Source organism: Plecotus auritus (genome assembly GCF_963455305.1).
Source record: "Plecotus auritus genome assembly, chromosome: 7".
Taxonomy (NCBI): domain Eukaryota; kingdom Metazoa; phylum Chordata; class Mammalia; order Chiroptera; family Vespertilionidae; genus Plecotus; species Plecotus auritus.
The window spans coordinates 55,801,447-55,824,454 of NC_137774.1; the positions used below are offsets into that span (position 1 = coordinate 55,801,447).

Sequence of the window (23,008 nt, forward strand, 5' to 3'; positions counted from 1 at the left end):
GAGTAGAATGTAAAAATATGGGCTCTGTTTATAAAATGCATACAAATGGAGAAAGACTGGGATCAACAAAACAATAGCTATTGTGTTAACTGTTAGGATCATAAACAAGTCTTGGGGTTTTGGTTTATTTTTATTGATTTTTGTAAAGTAATGCTACTATACAGCACTCTCTACTCCACTCTCCACCAATGACATGACCTAACAGCTTTGAGCAAAGACCTGGCCTGGAAACCAGGAGGCCTAAGTTCGAGTGCTGGTCTATGACTTAGTCAATGTATGGCCCAGTGCAAGACATTATCCCTGTTAATCTATTTCATCATCTACAACACAGAAAAATACAAATATCCTTTCCATATTTTTAAATTACATCAGAAGCAAACACACACTGTGTAATTATGCCTCAGAATCAGAGACATACATCCCAGTGCCTACATGGGGCCATGTATACATACAGCTCATGCTCAAACCAAACTGAGGGCAGGGCAGTGTTCAGGGAAGTGGGGGGCAGGCAGTGTTCAGGGAAGTGAGCCTCACTATAAAGTTGATGAGTACAGGTCCATCCCAGAGCAGTGTGATGGGCAGGACTACAGAAACCAATCCAGAGGAACCCCAGGGTTCCCGACTCTGAGGATAGGGGCAGAGCATGCAAACCCCACACTAGGCTGAATGCCTGAATTCCAAGCAGAGTGACTATCCTCATGAAATTTCTCAAAAAGGAAAAGTCCCACACAGTCCTGAAGAAGGATCCATACCTGTAGGCAACAGTATCCCAGCTCTATGGAAATTCCAGGGGCAAATATTTCTCTGAGCCAAAGGTGGGGGCTGGGGAGCTGCACTCGAGCATTAAGAAAAGCAGACAAGCAAACAGCCCTTTGGTAGAAGGGTCACTGAAAGACCGAGGGGCAGAGTGTGTGTAAATCGCAGCTAACATGCCTTCTAAGGTTTTGAGGTTAGTTCCTTGCCCTTTTCTTTTTCCCAAGGGTTTCTGTGGAAACACTTCCACACTCATAGTAAGCAGGCTGTTTAATATTTCCTATATTCGATTCCAAAAGGAGAAACAATGCTGGGGTAGCAGCCATCGGTCATCTTTATAAGTTTGTAAATCACAGGAGATTTCAAGGTCACCTGTCATTTCTGGGACATTTAAATGTTAAGTCAGTAAAATGAGATGTTAGCACATGCCAAAGTTCAGTCTCAGGTCGTACCCCTGCCAAGACCTCACTGTGTCCTGTGGCCACCCAGATGGACGGCAAGAGAACCAGACAGCTTAAACCCAAGAACACTGAGGAGGGAAGTTTTCCAGCATAGCTTTGTGCCCACCTGCCTGCCCCACACCAAGGGTCAGCACACACCTTAACCGTGCCCTATCAAAATGGGACTTCTCTTTTAGAACAAACCTGCCAGGGCCAATAAGCATTGACAAAGACAATGCTTACCATCACTGGATCCTCTGTGAGGCCACATACAAATTTGTCCCCACAGGCCATGTGAACCAAACTGTGCTGGAATGGTCCTCTCTAAAACTCCTCAGGGGTTCTCAAGCCCTGCTGGCCATTCTGCTCTGAACCCAAACTACATTCCTCAGTGCAGGCTCCATCTGCTAGCACAAGCTTCCAGGGCCGGTTATCTGCCTCCAAAAGGCAGCAGAGAACAACTGGCCAAAACGAACATACTCATAATTGAGCTGCAGCCTCTGCAAGTGACTCAACATGATCAGGACCAAGGGCCACGTGACCAGGGCGAGAAGCCCAGTCTCCGGAATGAGAAAGGCTGCTGCTCACCAGCTGGCAGAGAGAATCAGGCATCTGGCCTTGAGGACCTACGCAAAGTACAGTGGGGAGTCTGTTTAAAACGCCCATTCGTTTCCTCTCTTAGAACATGCGTCCTGCTCCCCATGGCTTAGGAGGCTCTAGGTATATCACATCACTTACTCTTCAACTCTCGCAACAAACCTGTGAGGTAAGTACCATTACTACATCCACTGTACAAACGAGGAAATGAAGATTCACAGAAAGGTTAAGTGACCTGTCTAAGGCCACAGAGCTAGGGTCTGAGCCAAGGCCACCGGCCCCATATCTGGCCCTTAACATTGACACAGCCTCTCCATGTCCGTGAGCCACTCCTGAAAAAGGCTGGAGCCATCCCAGCAGAAGTACATTCCCAAGTGCGGTATTCTCCTGGGTAGTCTAGTCCTGCCTAGCACATCACTCAGACTCCCCCAGACATCCTTGCAGCGGACACCCACAGCCTGCGTGTGGCCTGTTTGAATTCATCACTACAAAATAAACCAACCCCGCACCCCCTTCTACAGAGCTCCCACTCCGATGGCTTGGGCACATGGTTGTTAAGGAGCTGACAGACTGTGGGACCTTTTCCAGGAGTCTTTCCTACGTGTGTGAGACGTGTGAGAACGGGCTCCTACCTCCACCCCACCCAGGAAAAGCAGAGCCTAAGGAGGTCATCCTGCAATTTATCATCCAAACTGGGACACTTTGGGGAATAAATAGGAACCCTAGTGATTACATCAGGACATGCAGCCCCGGGACTCTGAAGAAACGCAGTTTACCAACCTTTGCTGGCAAAGGCTGGCCATGTAAAGATGTCAAAGCTACTGAAAATGCCCACATGAGACAAAGGCAAAGAAGTGGACCAAGGGAAAGAGACTCCATGCAGTGGAACAGAGAGGCGAGGTCTGAGAGAGACATCGTGAGGAATGAGCCAAGGACCAACTTCTGAAATAAAGACCAGGACATGGGCCAGGGAAAAGCAACACAGCTGAGCCAGTGTAAGGTTGTCTGGTCTGTGCAGAAGTCCGAAATTCCCTCCAGAGGCAGTGGCAGAGTTTACACACAGTGCCACCCCACCTGGCAGCATGTTATGGGGTCTGGGGTTCAAAGACATGCCAAGAACTCCATGAGGCCTGGTATTTTCAGGGCCTACTCCTCCAGAGCTACCGCAGAAGCCCCAAATCTCAAATCAATCTGTTGACAGTCCCACCCCCTCTGCCAAAGCAAAAGCTGCACCGGGTGGAGGCAAAGACACTCAATAAATATTTGGTGAAAAAATGACCAGAGCTCTAAGTAATGTTATCTGATGGCCTGTTGGTTTTGGCACAGAACATGTTCCACAGTGCTGCCACACATCTAACCACGCCTGAATTCCAAGCTGTGTGCATGTGTACACACATACATAGGTAAGTGTGTGTGAGAGGGTGACTCCAAAACCATGCCTAGCATGCTCCTGGGACCAAAGATAACCATGCCAGAGAGTAGAATGGTGGTAGTGCCTGTGCTGTGAGCTCCACATGGGTACCAAATGTCTAACAGAAAGGACAGAATGGGAAGTAAAGATATCAAACACAAGCATACCTCATAGATACTGCGGATTTGGTTCTAGACCACTGCAGTAGAGTGAGTCCCACCAATATTTTGGTTTCCCAGCACATATAAAAGTTATGTTTACATTATACTGTAGTCTATTAAGTATGCAAGAAGAAAATATGGTACATACCTTAATTTAAAAACAACTTTATTGCTAAAAATGCTAACCATCATCTGAGCCTTTGGTGAGTCAATCTTTTTTGCTGGTAAAGGGTGTTGCCTCAAGGTGGTGGCTGCTGCCTAATCAGGGTGATGGTTGCTGAAAGGTAAGGTGGCTGAATCACCTTCTTCTAACTCCTGTTAATTTTGCTATTTTCACCTCCTCCCATGCATCATGAAATATTCTTATGGCATCTAGAATGGTGGATCCTTTCCAAAGGTTTTCAATTCACTTTGCCCAGATCCATCAGAGGAATCACTGTCTATGGCACCCATAGCGCTACAAAATGCAATTCTTAATTAAAAAGGCTTGGAAGTCGAAATTACTCCTTGACCCATGGCTGAGGGTTGTGTTAGCAGTCATGGCAGCAACACTAATCTCATGTACAGCTCATCAGGGCTCTTGGGTGAGCAGGTGCATTGTCAGTGAGCAGTACTATTTTGAAAGGAGTCTTTTTTTCTGAAAGCAGGTCTCAACAGTGCACTTAAAAGATGAGTAAACCATGTTGTAAACAGATGTGCTGCGTTGTTCCATTTACAGGCAGAGTAGATTCAGCATCATTCTTAAGAGCCCCAGGATTTTGGAATGGAAAGGGAGCAATGGCTTGGACTTCAAGTCACCAGCTGCATTAGCCTCTAACAAGAGAGTCAGACTGTCCTTTGAAGCCAGGCACTGACTTCTCTCTGGTTATGAAAGTTGGAGATGGTATCTTTTCTCAAAAAGGGCTCCTTTGTCTGCAATGGACTATGTTGTTTATTAATCATCTGAGCTAGATCTTCTGGATAACTTGCCGCATCTTCTGCATCAGCACTTGTTGCTTCACCATGCACTTCTATTATATGGAGTTGCCTTCTTTCCTTAAACCTCATGACTCAACCTCTGCTACTTCCACCTTTCCTTCTGCAGCCTCCTCACCACTCTCAGCCGTCACAGAATTGAAGAGAGCAGGGCCTTGCTCTGGATTAGGCTTTGGCTTAAGGGAATGTTGTGGCTGGTTTGATCTTCTATCCAGACCAGTAAAACTTTCTCCCTATCAGCAATAAGGAAATTTCACTCTCTTATCATTCACTAGTGGCCCAGTGCACGAATTCGTGCACATTGAAAGGAAATTAACTAGAAGACATATTTTAATATCGCTATTCGCCCTTTCTCTTTAATAGAAGTGTCAACCAAATTCACGATTGACAATGACAGATCGAAACACACGCATGTGATTGGCGTCAGCGAGACCTTTATATGTATTGCACATGTGCAAGTCAACTTAGCCTTTTATATATATAGAATAAACTTGCTTAATTAGACCTGCTTTCTGATGTAGCTAAACTTTTTCCAGCCCAGTGAAGCACCCCAACTTCTCTTTCAGGTAATTGTAAGCAACACAGCAGTAAATAATAACACGAGGCAGATTATTATAGATCATGCAGGGAGAACAAAGAGTAAAATATTTAACTTGCAGCAGTGTTTGACTATATTCTGCACAGTGGGAAAACCTAAAGTCATTTTCAAGGTCCACCATTTCTTACTTCTTTTCAGTCGGGTCAAGTTTCTAAGCTTTCTAAATCTCCGTTTTCCAGCTAATGAAAAGGAAATAGGATTCCACCAAGTCTCCTATCTACCTATTCCAGGACTTCTGTGAGGATCAAATGAGATGAGGCATGGGAAAACACTTCACAGACATTTGGTTAAAGTGTGAAACGTTTGCACCTGGCTATAAAGCAAGTCGTGTTTCTGGGCTGAAGAAACTGCAAGGAGGCTAGTCGTCACTAGGGAGAGGAAGCTGAGCATTGCTACATGATGTCATTATCCAGACGGAGGGAAGGACACATAGCATATTAGCCCTTTTTATAGATAGATGTGTTCACTGGAGTAGCACCTTTAATTCCCTTCAAGAACTTTTCCTTTGCATTCACAGTTTGGCTAAATGTTTGGTGCAAGAGGCCTAGCTTTCGGTCTACCTTGGCTTTCAAGGCCTTCCTCACTAAGCTTCATCATTTCTAGCTTTTGCTTTAAAATGAGAGTTGGGCAACTCTTCCTTTCATTTGAACACTTAGAGTTCATTGTAGGGTATTAATTGACCTAATTTCAATATCATTGTGCGTTGCTTACCAAAAAATAAAATTAAAAATTCCAATGTGTCACTTGAGACCTCTCTAATATTCCCTTGAACCCCCTTTCTATCCACAAGTTTAGAGGAAGCAGGACTGAACTATCACTCCTAGGCCAAGGGGGGCCCTGGAGAGGAAGAGAATGGGTGAACAGTGGGTTGGTAGAGCAGTCAGAACACACACAATATTAATTGATTAAATTTACTATCTTATATGGGCATGGCTCATGGTGCCCCAAAACAATTATAACAGTAACATCACTGATCACAGATCAATATAATAATGGTTTGAAATATTGCATGAATTACCAAAATATGTCACAGACATGAAATTAGCAAATGCTACTGAAAAATGGCACTGATAGACATGCTTGCTGCACACTTGCCACAAACCTTTAATTTGTAAATGAAAAACAAACAAACATGCAGTATCTGGGAAGCACAATGAAGCAAAGTGCAATAAAATGAGGTATGGCTCTAACAGTTTGGCAAAATGTGAATTATAAGCATAAACCAAAGTTTGTAGAGGGTAATAACTGTTTGGGGATATAATTTTTGGAGTTATAATTCACATACAACACACCCATTTGAAGCGTACAATTCAATAGTTTGTGGTGCATTCACCACAACAATCTATTTTAGAACATTTTGTCACTTCCCAAACCCTCTGTCCCCAACCCCAACCCAGCCCCTGGCAACTACTACTCTACTTTCTGTCTCTAGAGTTGACTCTCCTGGACAGTTCCTATAAATGGGATCAGATACTACGTGATCTTCTGCAACTAGCTTAATGCACTCAGCATAATGTTTTCAAGGTTCACCCATGTTGTAGATGTGTCAATATTTCATTCCTTTTTATGGCCAAACTAGAGGCCCGGTGCACAAAATTAGTGCATGGCGGAGGGGGTGTGCATGTGTGTCCCTCAGCCCAGCCTGCACCCTCTCCAATCTGGGACCCCTTGAGGGCTGTCCGACTGCCCATTTAGGCCCGATCCCGGTAAGATCGGGCCTAAACGGGCAGTCGGACATCCTTCTCACAATCCAGGACTGCTGGCTCCCAACCGCTCACCTGCCTGCCTGCCTGCCTGATTGCCCCTAGCCACTTCTGCCTGCCAGCCTGATCACCTCCTAACCACTCCCCTGACAGCCTGATCGATGCCTAACTGCTCCCCTGCTGGCCCAATTGCCCCTAACTGCCCTCCCCTGCCGGCCTGGTCGACGCCTAACTGCCCTCCCTTGCCAGTCTGGTCACCCCCAACTGCCCTCCCCTGCAGGCCTGGTCACCCCCAACTGCCCTCCCCTGCTGGCCTGGTCCCTCCCAACTACCATCCCCTGCTGGCCTGATTGCCCACAACTGCCCTCCCCTGCCGGCCATCTTGTGGCAGCCATCTTTGACCAGATGGGGGCGGCCATCTTGTGTGTTGGAGTGACGGTCAATTTGCATATTACTCTTTTATTAGATAGGATAATATCCCATTGCACATCTGTGCTACCGTTTTGTTTATCCATTCTCCACTTGCTGGATATGGGGGCTGTTTATACCTTTTGGCAGCTATGACATCCTTGTACATGTTTGGTGACTGTTTGTAAACCTCCTGTAAGATACCAAAGAAGTAAACTCCACTATCAATCTGAAGTTTGGACAATTAGCTCCTCAAAAGCCAAATAAGGAAAAGGGTTGAAGGGGGGTGTGGGATGGGAGAGGGCTCCTGAGAGACTCCTTATAGACAGCCTGGGGGCTACACAGACCAGGCTCAAGCTGAAAACCTATCAGAGGAAACCTACTCAGGCCTTTCCACAAAGACTTCCCCACCAGCAAAGACATGGAAGGGCTGGAGAGGTGGGAGCAGGGAGAGAAGCAGGGATAGGATACATGTTTTCTTTAACAAAAATTGACATTAGAGACATAAAAATTCCTATCCAGTCATCAAATCCAAGGGCCAGGACTTGAGGAGCATTTTAATGCCAAAGAGAAGAGGCAATTGTCCTGAAGGAGATTCTGAGGATTGATCCAAGCTTCTCCCCTCCTCCCCCCCAAAAAATTAAAAATCCCAATGAGTCACTTGAGACCTCTCCAAGATCCCCCTGAATCCCTGCCCCATCTACATGTTAGAGGTAGCAGGACTCAGCCCTCACTCCCAGACTGAGGAATCCCAATCTCCCTCTCCACTCTGACCTCCGACCCTTGTCCCAACCCTGTGTCTCCAGGGTGAGGGGTACTCCACCTCCATGCCTCTCACCCAAACACGAAGCTCCCAGTCAGGAATTGGGATGGGCCGGGACTTGGAAATTATCAAGCACCACTCAGTGAACAGACGAAAACACCAGGGTTACCTTGCCATTTGGCCACAAAGTAAATCAGTGGCAGCACTAGGAGAAGAACGGCCTGACCTCGCCTGTTAATCCTCAACTGCCTCTTGTGCCCCACATGGGCAACCCAGCAGGCCATGTGGCTGCTCCAGTCTCCATCCTAAAACATCCCAGTCATTTCTGACTCCTCCCTTCGGAAAACTACGGAGTGAAGCATACAAGCAAAGCAACTTCCTTTCCCAAGAATAAGAGCTATCTCACTGTTTTCACATGGAGCACTTCATTATTCCTTAGACAGCCCTTGGTGCAGGAAGTGAGGTGAGCCAGCCCCTGCAGCACAGGCTGCAGAGAAAGCAGGCCCTCGCCTATGGTGGCCCTTGTTACCCTGACACCTTATTGCGAGGGCTATCTCGTGTCAGCCAGATCTGTACCTGCATCCACTCCATAATGACAGGAGTGCTCACTGCTGCTCCTATCAAGCCATTTAGGGCCTTCATGCAAATGGCCCAAGTCCCAGAGACCCTTTTGGGAGTCCGTGAGACAAATCTATTTTTACAAAAACACTAAGTCATCATTTGCCTTTTTCACTCTCATTCTTTCACTTATGTATAGTAGGGTTTCCAGAGACTATAGGACTTGATAATGCAACAGACTGAATGCAGATGATCTGATAATCCAGCTATCTTTCATTATGACAGATATTATAGAGATTTGCAAAAAAAAGGTAAAATAATATGATTCTTTTCAGCAAAATTTCCAAAAATTTGTTTTGGAAAAGTTTCTTTTCAGAATACAACTGTTATGTATGTGAACATGAAACAGATTTAATTAATTATTTTTTGTTAAACCTCACCCGAGGATATTTTTTCCATTGCTTTTTTTTCAGAGAGAGTGGAAAGAAGAGGAGCAGGGAGAGAGAGACAGAGGAGTGAGAGAAACATCGATGTGAGAGAGATACATCGACTGGCTGCCTTCCACACCCACACACCCATCCTGACCTGGGCCAGGGGTCCAACCTGCAACCCAGGTACGTGCGTACCCTTGACCCAGGGGAATCAAACCTGTGATCCTTCAGTGCATGGGCTGATGCTGTAACCACTTTGCAACACCATCCAGGGCTAGCAGGTTTATTTTTAAAGGAATTAAGAAATATTTTTTAATTTCTCAGTTTTAATTTCTAATACAGTAAATACCATGGAGGTAACCCACATAAACAAAAGCCTTTTGAGGGCCTCAATAATCAAAAGCATAATGGAGTCCCGAGAACAAAAAGTTTGAGACCCACTGACCTAGCTGACTGCCCCACTCCCACAGCAACACTCCTCAGATCATAATTGGCATGTCCTGCCCCCACAACACCCCTGCTCTCGCTGTTTTATTAGCAATGTTGCCCCATCTGATTACACTTCTCTGGCTCTCTGTCAGACCAAACACAAATGAGCCTTCAATTTGTCTCCAGATCTCTACTCAGTTCTTTCTCCTCAACAGCACTACCTTAAAAGGCCTTATCTCACACCAGACTTGTCCCTGCAGTTGCGTTAGTCCATCTAGAAATGAACAGATTCCTCCACACAGCCAAGCAGGGACATCTTCCTGTCAAGGGCAAACCGCTACCATGGAGAGGAGGGGCTGGAGAGGAGGCCGAACACCATGCAGGTGACACCTGCTTGTGGGTCCCCTCCCCTGGATCCCAGATACTAAGGCTGAAACACCAAATACCTTAGGTGTTCTGCAGGAATATTGTACATATATTGTACAGACATGCTACTTAATGCTCTTTTATATGCACCAAATATTTCATTATATTAAAAAATATTAATGCAAGGGTTAGAGTAAATCATTGTTTTTCAAACAGTGAAGACTCCCAGAGGCTGTGCCTCAAAGGCCACTACGGAGAGTGGGGTAGGCAGGGGCTGGGTGAGCTGGTCTCAGGTGTGCCTTTCCTCCTCCCAGCCTTCACATATGTGAGCTCCACATTTTTTCCAGAGGCTCCACATTCTACAGCTTAAGAAATAAAGTTTGAAAACCAGTAACAGAGTGACAAACAGGCCAGGTTAGGCCTTTCCCCTCTCCAACTCCAAGATCCTTCAGAGGCCCAATATCAGACACTGTGGCCGCCCTCCAGAGCTGCCCATGCCCCTCACCACCTTGCAGTGCCCCCAAAACCCCCTATACTGTCTGCTCTTCAAGTCCCAAGCCCCTTGGCCCCCCTCCAAACAATATTAAAGCCCCAACTTAGCTCCTTCTTGGCAGCTCAGCTAATCTTCAAGTCAGACAAACAGAGGAGAGAACGAAGCTCCAAGTGGCTTGGCCACCCCTGCACACAGCCGCAGCTGTCACTGCCTCAGAGCCATAGCCAGAGCCTGCAACCATGAGGGCTGTCCTGGGCCCGATCCCCACCTGGACTCCTCCACATAAGGAGCACCGAGCTTTGGGCATCATCATCCACATCCCACCACTCCTTCCTGCACCTTCTCCACCATCCCCACCCAACAGTCTGTAGTGCTGACATCTGGCTTGATGCACTGATTCAAAACACGGCACTAACAGAATTACCACTGCTCCCAGCAATCAGTTCTCTACCTAGAACAACTGAGAATAGGTGTTTAAGTAAAAACGTGTTCATAGCACCACTACTGACACCAGCCAAAAGGTGGAAGTACCCTAAATGTCCATCAATAGGTGAAGAGACAAATAACTACTCTTACAGTAGAATATTATCTATATCTATACTAGAGGCCAGGTGCACAAAATTCGTGCCCAGGGGTGGGAGGGGAGAGGGGGTGTCCCTCAGCCCAGCTTGCACCCTCTCCAATCTGGGACCCCCCAAGGGATGTCCAACTGCCCATTTAGGCCCAATCCCACCATTGGGCCTAAATGGGCAGTCAGACATTCCTCTCACAATCCAGGACTGCTGGCTCCCAAACTGCTCGCCTGCCTGCCTGCCTGCCTGATTGCCCCAACCGCTTCTGTCTGCTAGCCTGATCACCCCCTAACTGCTCCCCTGCCCGACCAATTGCCCCTAACTGCCCTCCTCTGCTGGCCTGGTCACCCCCAACTGCCCTCCCCTGCTGGCCCAGTCGCCCCTAACTGCCCTCCCCTGCCGGCCTGGTCACCCCTAACTGCCCTCCACTGCAGGCATGGTCCCTCCCAACTGCCCCCTCTCCTACAGGCCTGGTCCCCCCCACCAACTGCCCTCCCTTGCAGGCCTGCTGCAGTTAAATATTTTACCCTTTGTTCTCCCTGCATGATCTACAATAATAATCTCCCCACCCCCACAAACACATGCATGCATGAGCATGCACAGTGCTTACTAGATCCCAGGCACAGAGGGAAAGGATACAGTTTTTAGTCTGCTCTTCATTCTTCCCTCTCACTCCCACAGATGCCCGCTCACCCCTCTGCCCACACACATACCCTGTAAGCCCAGCCCAAGCTCTCTGGACTTCAGCAGTTAAAGAAAGAGGGGGAAAGTGACATTTAAAAAAGCCTCTTCCCACCCTGGCTAGTGTGCTCAGTGGTTAGAGCATCTGCCCACACACCAAAGGGTCACAGGTTCGATTCCCAGTCAAGGGCACACACCTGGGTTGCAGGTTTAACCCCTGGCCCAGAAGAGGCACGTGCAGGAGGCAACCAATTGATGTGTCTCTCTCACCTCTCTCTCCCACCCCCCAACCCCCCACTCTGTCTTCCCCTCCTTCCCTCCCTCCCTTCCACTCTCTAAAAATCAGTGGGAAAAATATCCTGGGGCAAGGATAAAAAAAAATTTTGCCACCTCTTCCGTTTGGTTTTGACAAGGAGCCATGGCCATGGGATTTTTGGAACATGACACCATTTGTGGCAAAGGGGGAAAGTGTAGGGACAAATTTCTGGGGTAAGAGCTTTGCATGAAAGAGTCACACCCTATCCCTCAAAAAGCAGTGCTTCCATTAAAAAACAGGCAGGAAAAAAAGAAACAAGACGTCTAAGTAGTTCAGCCCAAGCCTCAACCTCCAACCACACCCTTCCCAGCACACCCTTCTGGCAGGACAACCCTTCGCCCCTGACACGAGGGGCCGCAGGCCACACACAGCCAAAGACCGAGCGTCCAGAAGGCCCCACTTACATCACATGGAAAACAGTGGAAGGAGGAGGCCCTACGGTAAGACTGGGTCTGCACCCCAGCTCTACCACCTACTGTATTACCTTGGGCAAGTTACAATAACCTCTTTCCATCTCAGCTTTCTAATCTCTTTAGTGCTTCATAAGGCTGCTGTAAATATAAGTGAGTTAACAGTGGCCTGTTTACTATGAATGCCACCAGGGCCTCAATAAATATTCCCAGAGCATGTCAACTGCTACTGTGATTTAAGTTTAGGAAAACCTCTGCACCATCAGAGGCTGTGTGGCCAAACTTGCTGGCCCAGCTCCCCAAAGAAGAGGACTCCTAAGCTCACAGGGTTTCTAGATGGGGAGATGCGGGACTGTGCCGAGAAGGCGTCCGCTTGTGAGAAGAGTTTGTTCACAGGCTTTCGCAAGGAGCCAGTTCCACTTGTTAAGCCCCTAGAGATGGGTCCCTTGGCAAAAGGCTGCACTCTTTTTTTTAAAAGGTGGGAGGACAGTGGGGTGGATTTCCTGCCCACCTGACCAGCGATGTGGGACTGGACCTGGCTGCTCTCTACACTCCTCTGGCTAATTCACCCAGGCCCCAGGGTATAAAGACTTTGATTCCCAGACAACTGCTCCCACCAAAGTGACTTCTGAAATTGGGATGAGCCACTGCCATTCATGGGACCTGCACTGTGCACTTCTCTGGGCTTGGCAGGGGCTTAGGGGGCTGCTGTGCTGGCCACTGGCCACTGTCCCCTGGATGAGCACACACTCTAATGTGAACTGTTGAGCTGATGGCAACGGTTCTCTTCATTTCCTGCCCACTACAAATTCTTAAAACCAATTCAATCTTTACCTAGTATACTTAATTGCTGAAAAATCAAACCTAAACAAGCAAAATGACTATGGCCCTTCCAGTCCCTGGGGGCTAACATGAGGAAGTTGCTAGGGTGATGCCAAGCAGCTCAGTGGGAGAGGAGGCAGCCTGGGCTTTGTTAAGTGGGTGTGGGGGTACACAGAAACAGAGTGGGGTCAGCCAGTCCACAGAATCACAGAGGGAGGGCCCCTGTCTGGGGCAGTGCTGGCAAAATGAACCCCATTTACTGAGCTCCCACCACATACCCAAGCATTGACAAATTCGGCACTTGCCATTTCTTACCACTTCCATCACCTTCATGGCACCCAAAGACATGGTGTTATTATAGCCCCTGGTTTTCAGAGGAGGGACACAGACACAAACTCTGAGTAACATGCTCAATCACATTAAAATGGAGCCAGGATGTTAAACTAAATCTGAGCTGAATGCTCCCCCCCGCCCCCCCCCCGCCCCCCCCACACACATACATCGTTCCATTCCCTTGAGCACATTTAAATGAAAAGTGGAAGTGGGTCACATTTCTAGGTCAGAGTGGGTCCCCAGACAGAAGACAAATAAACAACCCAACTCTACTTAGTCCAAGGCTCCCTACATCCAGGTCACTCACCAACCTGAGTGGAAAGGCTCTAGGTGTGGCACCCAGAAGCCTGGAGATGCTGGCTCTTTCTCTGATTCAAATGAGACTCCCAGTAGCCACTGCCCACCAGCCCTTTTAGCTACGAACCAGGACTCTTAGGAGGTGAGAGACCAGGTCTTGAAGGTGTGCATGGAGCCTTGCTGCTCTGCCCTGTGCTTTAGGACCTACAGAGATCAAGGACACAACTATTTCCTGATTCCGAATTCCTGCTTCAGGGGGAAAAACAGTACTTCCTGTGCGGGCCTATGCCAAAGGTGTGGTCACTGCCACAGGCCAGCAGCCTGCCTGGGGAACATGGGATACCCCGGGGCTAAGGGGATTTCAGAACCTGGAAGAGGACCTGCAAAATGTCCTGAACTGCCGACTCTCCACATATACCCCACACACCCCAGCAACTAAGAAATCCAAGTCAGGGTAAGGCCCTGTTTTTTATATGAAAGGTTATCAGACGGGAAGGCCAAACAGGACTTTGGAAAAACCCACACTGGCCTTCCTATGACCTAGGGAGGTCGCTGAATCTCTCTGAGCCTTGGTGGCTCCATCTGCTAACTGGGGCAATACCTCACTTTTGCTTAATGGAGGGAGATCATCCAGCCCCTGCAAGTCCTTGCTCTCCCATAGCTAGGAATTAGAAGTCCATTAGCTTTGATTTATTTTGCAATATCCCAGCCTGCTACAGAAACAGAACAAGTTTACAAGTCAAAGTGAGCGGGAAGACAGACTCCTGGCCACAGAAACACTGGTGTGGAAGCCTCATGGAACCGAGTTATATATCACAGCCCATGGCTAGGCAGCTTGGTGACCTTGATCGAGCCACCCAACCTCCCTGTGGTCCATGCTGCCACCAGCCCTGCTCTCCTCCCAGCTGCCAAGGGCAGGATGAGGTCATGGTCTGTAACACTTGATTCAGCGAGTGGACTCAGGAGGACTCGCTGGGCCCATCTGCTCACTCTCACTGCAAGTTGCCCCGCGTCCAGCACAACATGCAAACGCCAAACTGAGTTGGAGGAGAGGAAGCAGAGGGTTACAAGCTCCAGGCAAAAAACTGTGGTTTCATGTGAACTAGAATGAGCCTGACTGGAAAACAACAACAGTGAGTGGTCTGGAAGACTCCAGTCCCAGTCTACAGAGCCCAAATGCCAGCAAATCAACCACTGGCTCTCACCTCCAAAGGAAGTGGTAATATGATGGGAGCAGTGGGGATGGGCATCCAGGGTTCCATCCCAAGGCAGCTGTGAAACCATCCTGGATGATTTCATAGGACCCTCAACCGCCCATACCATCTAGGGAAGCGACAGGAGGCTCCAGAGATGAGAAGCGGAGGTGGACAAGCAGCCAAGCTCCAGGCTTCTACCTAATGTAGCCCAGAACTGTCACTTTTTTGGTCTCACATATGGCATTTCCACATGTGAGTCCTTTGAGTAAAAGACTCAAGATGTAATGAAAGTTTCAAAACCACTGACCTGATGCAACTGTGTCATTTCAAAAGGGAAAGTGAAGCCGAAACCGGTTTGGCCCAGTGGATAGAGCGTCGGCCTGCGGACTGAAAGGTCCCGGGTTCGATTCCGATCAAGGGCATGTACCTTGGTTGCGGGCACATCCCCAGTGGGAGGTGTGCAGGAGGCAGCTGATCGATGTTTCTAGCTCTCTATCCCTCTCCCTTCCTCTCTGTAAAATATCAATAAAATACATTTAAAAAAAAAAAAAGGGAAAGTGAGGCTTGGAAAGTGAGTTTTCAGGGATGAATGAAAAGCCTATTTTCTCAGGTTGAATGCTTCCAAATTAGCACTCAGTGCTCTTATACCTCTCCCTGTCCACCCACCTCCCTCCCACAGTATTAGGATGCCACAGTGGAAGTTACTTCTGTGTGTCTCTTTTCCGTTTTCAATGTTCTCCCCTCTCTTTTAAGGCTAAATGGCAGCTTGAGAACAATTTAAGAATACTAGTAAACATTCCAAGTGAAAGTTCTTTATTTCAACTAAACAATATCAGGGTCCTAGTAATCAGGAGACAGCCTAAACAAAGGCTATTCCCCACAAGTGGTCCTCAGGACACTTCCTGGAATATTACTTACCACCAAGGGGGTTCAGCCACCTCCACAGGCCTGGCCAGCATCCTCCCTTCATTCCATTAGCACCCACTCCCTGCACAGCGAATACGGGCACCCACGTTGTGAGTGGGAAACCGAGGCGCAAAGAACTTAGTGACCTTCCTGGGTCACCCTGCATAGTGTGTGCCAAGAATAGAACATAGGTCTTCCATTGTAGTCCTTCTCTGTAGCAAGGGAAAAAGAATTCGAGACAAAGGTCAGGCAGCAGGCGAACGCAGGGAAAGGCAGTAGGACACAGCTGCAAAACACTCCGCAGAGACAATGCACTGTGTCAGAACGCAGCCACCACACCCCCAGCAAGGAGCCTGGAGGGGCACACCAGCCAGCCCGTGGCTCTCAAGCTCCCTCTCCAGGGACAGGCCAGCTGGCCTTCACCAGCACCCTCCTCCCTTTTGCCCCTGGATAGGGAGCGAAGATCAGAGGCCCAACGCTCTCAAACACTTTAAAAAGACTCATCAAAGAAGCCAGCGAATCAACCACTGGCTCTCACTGAGAACCCCTAAAAGTTAGCCAAAAAACCCACTAAGGAGGTGAGGGGCACAAACAGGAGTCCGGACAGAAACTGCGTCCCCACAGTGCCCTCAAGGAGGACAGAGACCTACAAGCACAGCCTTCCCCCCTCTGTATCCCCCACCCCGCCACCCCGCCCGCCACCTGCCCAGGGCCCCAAGGGCCCAGCTGCGGGGCAGGGCTGCTGCAGTTACAGCGCCTGTCTTACAATGCAGCACCAGGCACTCATGGCTCTGGAGCCCTTGGCAAATGGCTAGTCTTGAACTGAAAGGTGCCATAAAGGTATAACTGTACATAACTTATTTACATGTTGAAAGGAGGATATTTTGGATATGTTAGGTTAATTAAAATTAACTCCACCTATTTCTTTTTACTTCTTGAATGTGGCAACTAGAAAATTTTAAACAAGATGTTGTGGGTCTAACTCAGGGGTTTGGCAAGCTAAGCCTGGTAGGCCAAATCTAACCTACTGGCTTTTTTAAGGCCCGAAACCAAGAATGGCTTTTACATTTCTAAATGGTTCTTTAAGTACCTACAGAAACTCCTCGATGTAGCCAGTTAGCCTACAAAGCCTGCAATAGTATTTACTATCCGACTTTTTTTTTTTTAAAGGTAAATCCCTGATCTAGACTCTAGAAATAATCAGATAATCACTCCAAATGACACAAAAAGCAGAGGGCAGGTTTGGGATGTATGTACCTGTGTGTGCACGCCTCCTTGTGATTTTTTTATGTATTTTTTATTGAAGTAAAATTCACATAAAATTGACCATTTTAAAGTGATCAATTCAGTGGCATTTAGTACATTCACATGCTATGCAATAGCATCTCTATCTGGTTTTAGAACAGTTCATCACCCCAATAGAAACCTGATCCCATCAGCAGGCACTCCTCATTCCACCCTCCCCCAGAACCTTGACAACCACTAATATGCTTTGTTTCTCTGGATTTACCTATTCTGGATATTTCCTATAAACAAATCATACAGTCTGTGAACCTGCATCTGTTTCTTTCACTTTACATTATGTTTTTGAGGTTCAATCATGCTGTAACATGTCTCAGTACTTCATTCCTTTTTATAACGGAATAATATTCCAATGTATGGATAAACCACAATTTGCTTATCCATTTATCCATCCATGGACACTTGGGTTGTTGCTATGTTTTGGCTACTGTGAATAGTGCTATTATGAGCATATGCATAAAAGCATTTGGAAATGCTTTTATAACTTTGGAAAGAAGACCTTTGTATGCATAAGATTAAAACTACAAACTATAGCCCTGACCAGTGTTGCTCCTATGGTTAGAGCATCAGCCCACACACCAAAGGGTCTCGGGTTTGATTCCTGGTCAAGGATATGTATCTGGGTAGCAGGTTCCATCCCCCACCCCGGTCAGGATGTGTGCAGGAGGCAACCAATCAATGTTTCTCTCTCACAATGATGGGTGTGTGTGTGTGTGTGTGTGTGTGTGTGTGTCTCCCTTCTTTCACTCTCTCTAAAAATATCAATGGAAAAATATCCTTGGGTGAGGGTTAACAAAATAAATAAATAAAAAGTCACTATTTATTAAAAGGACTGCAAACTATAAAGGAAAATATGGAAATTTAACTGCATTCATATTTAAAACTACCAGATGATAAAGAGAAATGACCATACATAAAAATTAAAAGACAAGTGACACCCTGAGAGACATAATACCTGCACTATATGACAGGTGTCAGATTAATACCTAGAACAGGAGTCACCAACTCCTGAAAACTGTCTAGCTTTGTAAATAAAGTTTTATTGGAAACAGTCATTTCCCATTAGTTTATGTATTGCCTACAGCAGCTTTACATTGCAGCTTTTGCACTATAATAACAAAGTTGCATAGCTGCTACAAAAACTGTATGACCTACAAGGCTAAAATATTTAATATCTGGCCTTATATAGAAAAAGTTTGTGGATCCTGACCTAGAGTATATGCAGAAAACTCCTACAAATCAACGGGGGTGGGGAACTAACCCAATTAAAAACAAACAAACAAACAAACAAAAACAAAAAAACCACCACGGCAAACAATAGGAACTGGCAATGCACAAAAGAAATAAAATATATTTAATAAATATTATAAAGACAGGCTTAATATCACTGGTAATTAGGGAAAATATTAAAGAATTAAATCATTTGATAATATCCAATCCTGGCAATGGTATGACACAGCCATTTTAGAAAGGTAATTTGGTAATACTTATAAAAAATATAATACGTTTGATGTCAATCCAGTCATCTTTTTTAAGTATTTGCCCCAGAGAAATACTTGCATTCATGCAGGCACACATGTACCCAAAAGCATTTAGAAAGCTGTTTGTGGAAGCATTCCCTGTTCATAACAGTAAAACCCAGAAGTAACCTTGCTGCCCATCAATACAGTAAAACTATAATACATATCTGGTGGCACACTATACACAATGATTTTTGTATATTTGTATTTAATACCATGAAGAGAGTTGTAAGACATGTTACTAACCAGAAAAAAAATATGTTGCAAATACGTACATACAGTTTAGGTTAAAAAAGGTTTTAACTATGAATTTGAGTCCATATCTACACAGGAAATGCACAGGAGAAGAACTGAAGGATAGATGCTACCCTGTGAACAGGGGCTGGGGCTGGAGGATGCCCTGACAGGTAAAGGATTGTTGCTTACTACTTTTCCTGGATCACTCTAAATTCCAGTCGTGAGGAAAAACTACGGAACTGAGCTAGCAATCTCAAGGTCCCTAGTGGGATACCTGAAGCCTGCTCTCCAAGGAACCTTCTGTAACATAATCACCCTTGATGCAATTCTCCTCACCACATGTCTATGGGATGGCCACTGTAGACCCTTTATACGAGTAGGGGAAGAATAGTAGATGAAGAATCCTGACTGTGTCCCCGAAGTGGGCAAGCTGCTCCCTTCTCTGGGGTTTGGTCTTCTCATGGTTAAAAGTAGGTTAGCTAATCTTAAGTCTCTTCCAGGTCTGAGGCTACGATGCAGTCCCTGGAAGAGGTTTCTGTACCTTTCTGGGGGAAAACAAACAAAAGCCACAGCTGTGGGAATAAGCTCAAATCAGAAGGCTGGGAGAAATGCCTGCCCCTGGGACGATGACATCCCAGGGCAAAAGCCAGTCTCACTGACCTCAGTGTCCTCGCCTCTTAAAGGAGGGTGGCCTCAATTATCGCTGATCTATCTTCCAGCCTTGATGGTCTAAAATAAGCTCAGGGCAGAAAAGGGAGCAGGAAGCAAGGACTTGGGGGAGACTGATGGTAACCAATTGGCTGAGGTTTTCTAAAGAAGCCAGGAGGATGAGAGTAAGAAGCTGGAGGTGGTAAGGGAGGGGCCGGATGCAGAGAGCAGCGGTGAAGGCTCTTGGCAACAGCCCTGGGTCCCCCTTCTCTTTTCAAGAGCAGTTTCTTCCTGAAAGATCCCACTCATTAGGAGGTGGAAGGCTGACCTAATCTCTCGCAGCACAAATAGCCCCACTCATTATTTCAGAAACTACCATTCAGGCCTGTTTTAAAATCAACAATTCAACTGTGAACACAGTGAAAGAGGAAAAGTACTCTGAATGTATAAACCCACTCCTTTGAATCAAATTAATTATCAACAGATTTTTAAATTTTTTTAATAGATTCAACTCAAATATACATATTTCATTCTAGTTAATCTAAGCCTAAGAATCAGAAAACAAGCCCTCTGACGACTGCCTGGAATAACCAGGAAACTCTCAGAACAACTCCGTCAAGCTCAGTGATTTCCTAACCCACGTTTACTATTCCAAAGGCGTTTTTTGTGTGTCTTTTTAAATGGTAAGAAAAAAAATCTAATAAAACATCAGTCCTTGCTTTTCACAATAGCCTGGTGAGTGAGGTTAAGTCAGGAATCTCTACTCCCGGTTTAAAGAAAAGGAAATGAACTAGCCCAGCCGGTGTGGCTCCATGGTTGAACATCGACCCATGAACCAGGAGGTCAGGGTTCAATTCCCAGCCAGGGCACATGCCCCATCCCCAATGGGGGGAGGGGGGAGGAGGGGAGCATGCAGAAGGCAGCCAATCAATGATTCTCTATCATCACTGATGTTTCTATCTCTCTCTCCCTCTCCCCTCCTCTCTGAAATCAATAAAAATATTTTTAAAGAAAACGAACTGTACAGAGGCAAAGGGACTTACTTGTTCAAGGTCATACAACTGAAAGTGACAGCCAAGACTAGAAGCAAGGTCTCCTGGCTCCTGGTCCAGGACCCCCATTAGCAAATAAACTGCTTCCCAGAAAAAGGCATCCGGTCGAGAAGAGGGAATCCTCCTCATAGCCCAACCCACAGCCAGAACACCTAGCCAGAAACGAAGCTCACCCTCCCGAGCTGGCCTGGCCCTTTTGTCCTAACAATCTTACGACTTTGCAGCCTTCAGTGTTTGGTTAGGCTTTTGGTTTTACATGAAAGGAGTCTTTTCCTGGCTGTTGGAAACCTGACCTCAGAGGAAGGCACTATGTCCCAGGCCATAACTCCTGCCCTGACACCCAACTCTCAACTGTCCTCAGCCCGGTGAGGAAGCGGACCCTGTGAGCACTTGGCAACATGACAGCAGCCAGGAGGTGCACTTCACAGCAGCCTCTTGCTCCTCCGGTTCTTCTGAAAAAGCAGTGGGTAAGCCATGTCTCCCCAGAATGGAATGTCTCTCAGGGGCATGACAGAAAGCTCTGGAGAGGACGGAGTCTGGGGTAGGGGCAGGGGGGCACAGACACCCCCAAGGGGATGCAGACAAGGTTGGGTCAGGAAATCCAACAAATCTGAAAGCCCCAAAGACCTCTGTGTTCCCCGGGAGCTCAGAGGGCAGCCAGTGCCAGGTACCCAAAGACCAGTGGGGCCACAGCCGGACTTCTTGGGGAGCTGTAAGCAATACAAATCCCCTCCTCTCCTAAATCACTCTAGGGCTGGGGCCCCAGGACCCTGTATTTTCAAAGAGGCAGGTGTGGAAGCTACGGAACCATCCTAGAGCCCTCATCTGACAGATAAAGGAAGGAGAAGGGAACCGACTTTCCCCAGGACCCAAGGTCTCCTCACTCCTTGACAAGTGACCGGCAGGCTGGGCAAGAGAGGAGCCCCCACCCCTACCACCAACAGAAGGCCCCCTAGTTTAAGTTCAAGGGCAAGACCCTCCTCCCCAGACTTCAGGGCCCTAACCTCTCTCCAACCCCTGACAGCGACAATAAGAGAAAAAGGGCAGGATGGGTCTGACAAGAGGGAACCCACAGTCCACCCAGCCAGCCCCACTCCGTCGGCCACTCTGGGGGGACAAGTCGAAGTCGGGTCCCACGACAGACTGGGGGGGGGGGGGGAGGGGGGGGTCCTGTGAAGCAGCAAGAAATCCTCGGCGCTTTGTTCATACTAAGAAAAACCAGGCATTTTTGAGTCACCCAAAAAGCATGAATCACACGGCAGGGCGATGGGAACAGGAAAGGATGTTATTTTTCGGCATACTTGAGGATTTTCCCTTTGTCCCAGGTCCATCAATACACTTCCCACCCTCCCCCCCCAACTCTCTCTCTCTCTCTCTCTCTCTCTCTCTCTCACACACACACACACACACACACACACACACACACACACACACACCAAGACTCATGCACATTTTTTCCGGCTGTTTTGATTTCCCAGGAGCCTTCAGATGCACCCCCACCCGCGCCCGCCCCGGGACAGGGCAGCGTCCGCCTTCTTTTCCATGCGGGACTGTGGTCTCCCAGGCGTCGGAGCGGGGGAGGCGGCCTGCTCCCGGGCGAGGCACTCCGGGCGTCCTCGGCCCCCTCGCCCCCTCGCAGCACCGAGCGCAGTGGCCGCCCTGCGCCAGGCCCGGCCTCGCCTCCGAAACCCCGCCGCTCACCTGCGTCAGGTCCTCATCGTTGAGCAGATGCGACTCGCGGGGCTTGAAGCAGTTCTGACACTTGCTCTTGTTGAAGATGTTGGCCTGGAATTTCCTGCACGGGTTCTCCTTGGCCGCCGACATGGTCGGCGCGGCGGCGGCGAGGCCCACAGGCCGGCCCGTCAGACGGCGGCTGCAGGGGCGGCGGCACCATGCACGGCGGCTCGGCGGTTAGCGCGGGCGCCGCGGCATGTCCCCGCCTCACACCGCGCCGCGGGCCGCCGACGCAGGCCGGAGCGCGCCCCCGGCGGTCAGGGCGGCTCCGTGGGGCCGGGATGTGGGCCAGGCCCTCACAGAGCGCACGGTCCCCGCCGCCCGCTCGTACAGCCACCGTCCGGCCGTCGCGGGCCCATGGACGCGGCCTCCTGGGCCCCTGCCTCCCCGCAATCGGCCCGCCTCTCAGGCACCGGGTCGCCGCGGGTCCCTGCGGTCGGTCCGGCCGCCTGTGCCCCAGCGCCCAGCGGCCGCAGCTAATGGGAGCGAAGCGCCTCGCGCACTCCCGGGGCCGGACGGGGCGGGGCGGGGGGCGGGCGCGGGGGGGGGGGGAGAAGGAAGCACGCGGGGCTGTGCGGAGCGGAGCCTCGCCCCAACACGATCGGCGGCCCTACCGACCAATAGCAGCGGTGAGCTTCAGCTAACAAAGAAACCCCTCGGCCAATGGGAATCAGGGGCGGGACAAAGCGCTGTTGGCGTAAGGTAACTTGTAGGCGGGGAAGGTGGGGCGCCGCAAGGGGATGTCAGGTTTGGTGGACGGGTGCCGAGGCCAGCGGGCACTGACAGCTGCAGGGGCGGGAGCCTGCGGGCGGGAAGGGGCGAAACCGACCTCCGGGCGGGCTCCCTGCAAACCTTTCACTTCCAACAGCGCCTTCCCGAGCCTATCTCGACACCGG

The 23,008-nt window shown here is 48.5% G+C and overlaps 1 protein-coding gene across 8 annotated transcripts in view; it reads right to left on the reverse strand.

The window, feature by feature from the left end:
* Positions 1-22,646, reverse strand: part of MPRIP (myosin phosphatase Rho interacting protein) — a 188,624-nt gene extending 165,978 nt beyond the window's left edge. For 4 of the 8 annotated variants that reach the window (XM_080682842.1, XM_080682840.1, XM_080682841.1 and 1 more), the window contains exon 1: positions 22,080-22,345. In XM_080682842.1, the coding sequence (XP_080538968.1) occupies positions 22,080-22,202 (123 nt within the window). In that variant the 5' untranslated portion in view covers positions 22,203-22,345. Of the gene's footprint in view, positions 1-22,079 lie in introns of all 8 variants that reach the window. The other 4 variants (XM_080682845.1, XM_080682846.1, XM_080682844.1 and 1 more) reach the window with 3 other exon arrangements.
* Positions 22,647-23,008: the final 362 nt, after the last annotated feature.